Raw genomic sequence first — 6090 nt, forward strand, 5'->3', positions numbered from 1 at the left:
ATCATGGTAATTATTAGTAGAAAACCAAAGTGGAACGGAGAGAACGGAGAGTCAGTTACAATGAAAAAATTGTTGAGGAATCATGTTGAAAGAACAACATTCTGTGTCATAAATATCGTATATAGAGATTTTTCATGTATCGACGCTTTTGATTCAATTATGAAAGTACGCTGTACTGGACTTGCACCCCTAGTTACGCAGAAGTGCAAGCACAGAAGCGGATGACCGGACCTTACCAACATACTCAAAAAAGTATTCTATACTGGGGTCTGTGCTCTTGACAAGCAGTGTTTCCAGTCTAGCTGTGTCAAATCGGGTGTGAAGTGTCCTTCTAGGTTCTGGCTGGTAGAGCAGAGGACTGAAAATCCTCTTTAGTTTCACGCATGGGACTCTAAATCCCAATTGCGCTAGCTCTGTGGTTCGATTCCACAACAGAACGAACAATGAATGAATGTGGGCGGTCAACCAGGTAAGCCTGTGCCCAGGAAAGAAAGGACTAGGGAGGGATTGAGAGAAGCTTTCACAGTGGAAAATGAAAAAAAGCATATCGTTCTTAGAAATTGTGGAATTTGACTCAGTTAGAGCTATGGTTTAGCATCAAGAGGGAAGTTTTGTAAAAGCAACAGGAAGAATTGCTCAGATACCCGTGAGCGTATATAACTTGGGTCGTGTTATAAATGCTCTGGCTAAACCTATTGATGGGAGAGGCGAAATTGTAGCTTCCGAATCTCGCTTAATTGAATCTCCTGCTCCAAGTAGAATTTCTAGGCGTTCCGTATACGAATCTCTTCAAACAGGGCTTATTGCTATCGATTCGATGATCCCTATAGGGCGCGGTCAGCCAGAGTTCATTATTGGGGACAGACAGACTAGAAAAACAGCAGTAGCCACAGATACAATTCTCAAGAAAAAAGGTCAAGATGTAAGAAGAACGAGAGCGAGCCTTCACGAAAGAAAATGCAAGTGAAAGAGAATTGTCACAATTTCCTAAAAGCGGTGGTTCTTTTCTTTATGGATCGGGTAGATCCATATGTTCTGAGGGGGAGACGAGGTGTAGCGCAGTCTGGTCAACGCATCTGTTTTGGGTACAGAGGGCCATAGGTTCGAATCCTGTCACCTTGATGTGGTATTCACACAATGGGGCCGAAGTGCAAAGCCCTGTAGCCTATCCGCGGTCGAGAAGGCATGCGAAAAGCGCGCACAAAAGAAAAAGAAAGCTAAAAAGCTTATTTTGCAATCCATTATCTTTGGTATTCTTCTATATTTAGATCATATTATATAGCTATTTCACATGTTTTATTTACATACCTCAGTCATGTTATTTGTCTAGCCTTCAATCAGAATAGCCTCTCCACCGGTTCCGAAGATTCTTTCGGCATCAATGTGCTTTTGGAATCTTCCTATGAAACAAATAACATTCTGGAACAGTTTACGACAGAACAGGCCTCAGTAGAAAGCGAGCTTTTTTCGCGTATAGCCACCTCGAAGCCCAATTAGCGCATGGGCTGCCCCCTCAACTCAACCCTGACGAGTACGCAAACTTGGTCAGGGAGCATTCAGACGATGCAGTTAGTATTGACCACTACCGCCAAGTCCATAATTCACAAATTGATGAAGTCCACATAATGGAGCTCAAAAGCCGATTAGCAAATCTACTTTTTTAGCATCTTGAAACCGCACATAAGAAATATTATGAATGAATCACCTTTCAATAACATACGAGAGACAGCTTTCTATTTTGTCGAACAACAAGTCAAACCCAATGAACAATTCCATTCACAGGAATGTTCTAGAGTTTTTTCCACTATATTCGCGATATTTAACAAAATGGAATAAATTCTTCACGATTTCTAGAGTTCCGGGATTACTTCACTGATATCGATTTTTGCCTAAGAACGGCCTCTAGGTTAGTTCAAAGTGTAATACAACGAACTATCGATACACCGAAACGAGTCAAGATGGATACATAAAATGGAGACATCGTGGATTACCCAAATTGGGACAACGATAGGACATTTCACTTTCTTTCGCAATATTTCTGATCATGACTCAACCACTAGGAAAGGGGATTGCTTACTCTCAGCCACGTTTTCGCTTATGCTTAGTCAAGTGAGGATTCCATTCGAAGTAACGTAACAGGAGCACCATCTTCAAAACTTCTCGGGATCCGGAGTTTTTCGATGAAAGGTCACATCCTTCAATATCATGATTGGGTCAACCAGGCCAGATCCTAAGTGAAATAGTTTGATCGGGTCGACTAGGTCAGGCGGAAATACTTTGTTTAATTCTACCACTTCTACTAGGAGTAGCCTTTTTAGTGATAGCTGAACGTAAAGTAATGGCTTTTGTGAAACATCGAAAGGGTCCTGATATAGTGGGATCATTCGGATTGTTACAACCTCTAGCAGATGGTCTGAAATTGATTCTAAAAGAACCTATTTCACCAAGTAGTGCTAATTTCTCCCTTTTTAGAATGGCTCCAGTGGCTACATTTATGTTAAGTCTGGTCGCTTGGGCCGTTGTACCTTTTGATTATGGTATGGTATTATCAGATCCGAACATAGGGCTACTTTATTTGTTTGCCATATCTTCGCTAGGTGTTTATGGAATAATTATAGCAGGTTGGTCTAGTAAGACGGGGGGCGACCGTTCGGTCGCCTATGATATATGGACCAATTGGGCCAAAATGGGTTTGTGCCGCAGGTGTTGAACGATCTACTCTACACAGGTGTGGGCTTACAGGGCTAGGGCTCATAAACCCTTTCTTTCATTCATCAAGGGGTCGGTCACTTTTTCGGGCCGGGATCGAGAAGTGGAAGTCATAAAAAAGAGATGTTTCTCTTCGCACCTCATATCAAGAGGAAAGGTAGCTTGTCAAACTGGTCTCACTATTGGAAATTCTAGCATTCTTTTTTTTCACCAGCTCTTCTTCTTTGTCAACGCTACTAAGGACCTGACGGTTCGCCTACTTGATGGATGAAAGAACATGAGAAAGGGTTCTAAAATAAAAGGCTAGAAAGTCTACTACAGTACAGTCAAAGTCAGCGGCTGAGTTTGCCTAGCCTCGCCTACTCATTTTTGTAGGCGAGCGAGTTAGCGAAGAGGCTTAGGGATAAGAGAGTGTCGGTGCGTACGTAGCCTTCATTCTACTACGCTACACAAAGTCACTTAGCTCGACGTTAATTAAGAGAGTAAAGGAGGAATACCCTACATAGAAGAACCACAGTTCGCTTACAAAGGTATAACCTTTAGCTCCCCGGGGCTAAGCTGCTTCGCACCACTGATAGTTAATTAAGATTCCATTTCAAAGGCGCTACTTTGTTTCGCAAGCCTTTGTCATTGTCAGTCAACTAAGGTTGGCCCTCGGCCCCCTGCGAATCCGTAAATCAGAGAGCATGCCGCAAAAAAAGGATGGTCCCCTATGCATTTCATTCTTTCCGGAACGCAAAGAATTAAAGTACCTGACCCCCCATCATGGTGAACCTCTCCTTGTGATCGGGATGAGGTAGATGCCTCCCAGCCGGGGGGGCGGATCGAATCGGAGTTTCCTTAGGTAGCCACCGACCTACAGTTCTCCTTAAACTTCTGTGCTTGGTGGAAAAGAAGTGAACAAAGGTATGCTCGCTTGCTGTCTTGTTCTCTGCCGTGGACTGGGATCGCTCACCAGCTAAGCCCTCTAGAAAAAAGTTGGAGCAACATTGTATGAGAACATATTACCCATCTTCGGGGACAAGGGGCTGAACAACCTCTCGATCTACTTACTCCAGCTCAGGACGGGCGTCATCGTCTAGGCGCGACTTCTTGTATTGATCTCCCCTACGCCTAGGATGTTGTCTAGGCCAAGAGCCATAATTAGTTGTTGTTTCCATTTGGTTCTTCTTTCTCGTTGTTGATACTGGCAAGACCCAGCTAGATGATGATGTCTGCTGGTTGGTAGTGAGAGGACTCTTAGTACCCGCAAAAAAAGGGCGCTGGTGAAAAAAAACAATCATTTGATTTAGTTTCTTGCTCTCCCTTAGCAGCGGGAAAGGAGTCTATCTATCTGCCTAGCTTTGGTAGATTTCCCCCAACGCAATTCAAAAACGGAAATTCCACGAATCCCTGAGGTGGATAAGTCCGACGACTCAGCAGCAGTGCGGAATTGAGTTTCTGGTCCGGTGGATCTGATCTATGGTTAGGGGGCAATACATACCAAAAGGTTCGAAGAAGGAAGGCGCGGTATATAACCAACCCAACCATAGTCGGTCTAACTGCTGAGAGAGAAAAGTGTTTTTCTTTCCCTAAGAGTCCTCGAGTACACACAGCTATTGCAGATCCTTTGCGAGATCAGGATTTTTGATTCATAATTTAGAATCAATCCATGTTAGGTCAACATCGAGACAGAGCATCTCAGTTGGCTCTGTCAAGGAAGTGAAACAGGCATTCCTAGGTTGAGGTTACCATTGGATTGACCCTCAGTCAGGCCTCCGATTCCAAGGAGTTGATTCAGCAAGTTCCCCGCGCTACCCCGCGGGAAGTCTAATCGGATCAATCGGTGGTTCCGCAATGAGTAGTCGAATACACATTGAGGGGGCTTGCCTCCTCCTTCCCGCTCACACCTTCATTCTTTTCCTCCTCTGATCTTAGAAAGCATACTAAACTTCACTCCAATCTTTCTCCATTAGCAACAAGAGCAGCTCTATCTATCGGCCCTTGATGAGTAAGCTTAGCTATACCGCTTAGGTTGCAAAGCAGCAAGCTCCCTTCTAATGCGTTATTGCTTGGAGCCTTCTCTCTTAGTAATCCACCTTCGGCCCTTCCTCCTTCTTACCCTGTTTGGTATTCGCTCGCGGGTTTGTTTCCAGGTTCTTTCGTTCTTGGTTGGCTCTCTCTATTGTTGTTTCTAGATCGTGCGTCCTGCGCATTGATCTGGCAGCGAGACCCGCCCTGGTTGTAAAGCGAAGTGAGTTGTCCTTCCTTTCATTCGTTGCTTTGTCTTCGGTTTGTTTTTAAACTCGACCTTCTATCAGGACTGTGGTGACGAACCTTACTCCCATCGGTCAAGTGGTTGACCCGTCTGTCCAATAAGTTTACTAAGTGAATGGGAATCCTATAGTTTGACCAGCCTGGGAAGAGTAGTTAGAGGAAATTCGCTAATATGGAGCTATTTATATCGGCTTTTTTTTCCTAACTAAGGAAAAGAGAGACATGCGAGTTCGACTCTCGTTCTATCCATGTTCAGCAGTCCCTTTCCATCTTGGTACTATTGATGGCAGTACCGCCCAACTACGGGATGCTTGAAAGTCGATGTATCAATAGTGTTCCCAAGAGTAGCATCAAGCGTTGAAACGGCAAGCCATGCTTTAAGCTAAGTCAGTATGGATCTAATTGATTGCTAAACTGAAGGAACAATCTCTATCGAAGATTCTCATTCTAAAGTAGGTGCCTAGCTCTGGAAGGATGGACGAGGTCATACCTATTTGAATTGAGAACATTCTGTAACAATTGTTTTTGAGTGGGGAAGGAAAATAAGCACACAAACGAACAACCATCTAACCGTCAGTCTGAACTCCCAGGATCAGTCCATCAGTAAGAAAATGCTTCCGTTTCCGTCATTCAGCAGTGGAATTGAATAGTTCGATGGTATTGATCGTCCAACCATTGATCGGAATGTCTATCGTGATAAACCGTGTAATTCTATAAGCTAAGCAGATGAGGCAACAAAGAACCTAACCGTACTCTCTGATTGACTTCATCAGAAGATTCCTATGGTCTGGTTTACCTTTCTTCTTTCCTTGCAACCTTGGATCGATATGGTTCATTCATGGGCTATGCTCTTTCAACGGTTGACAGAAGAGGGGGACGGGCAAGGATGATCAGACTGCTTGGTTTGGTTCATCAGAGGTATTAAAAAAACCTTCTTTCTGGTCTTTTCTTTCTTGCCGCCACTTTAACAGGTCCCGCTGCAATTAGAGCGTAAGTTGCAGAGTTTTTTCTGGATTTTTTTGGTGCGCTCTTCCTTTTTTTGAATAGAAAGAAGGGTTCAGTGGGAGGGCAAGGGGTAGTTAAGCTGTAGGTTGGCTCTTGTTTTTTACAGACTTTCTTTTCGGT

General features: G+C 43.9%; 1 protein-coding gene, 1 non-coding gene and 1 pseudogene across 2 annotated transcripts; 2 read left to right on the forward strand and 1 right to left on the reverse strand.

Annotated features, from left to right (window-relative positions):
- Positions 1-1047: 1047 nt before the first annotated feature.
- On the forward strand, positions 1048-1122 carry TRNAP-UGG. Its single transcript has one exon. It is a non-coding gene; the product is annotated as a tRNA-Pro (tRNA).
- A 1201-nt stretch (positions 1123-2323) lies between these two features.
- Positions 2324-2710, forward strand: LOC125554932 (NADH-ubiquinone oxidoreductase chain 1-like). Its single transcript, XM_048718296.1, has one exon. It carries the CDS (start codon positions 2339-2341, stop codon positions 2708-2710), a length of 372 nt encoding a protein of 123 aa, XP_048574253.1. The 5' UTR covers positions 2324-2338.
- Positions 2711-3219: 509 nt separating this feature from the next.
- Positions 3220-4239, reverse strand: LOC125554933 (annotated as a pseudogene).
- Between the last annotated feature and the right edge of the window lie 1851 nt (positions 4240-6090).

This window comes from Triticum urartu, chromosome 4 (genome assembly GCF_003073215.2).
Source record: "Triticum urartu cultivar G1812 chromosome 4, Tu2.1, whole genome shotgun sequence".
Taxonomy (NCBI): Eukaryota; Viridiplantae; Streptophyta; class Magnoliopsida; order Poales; family Poaceae; genus Triticum; species Triticum urartu.

Bases quoted from the DNA above. Each gene is read 5' to 3' on its own strand.
- LOC125554932 (XM_048718296.1), top strand. From the start codon at position 2,339: ATGGCTTTTGTGAAACATCGAAAGGGTCCTGATATAGTGGGATCATTC.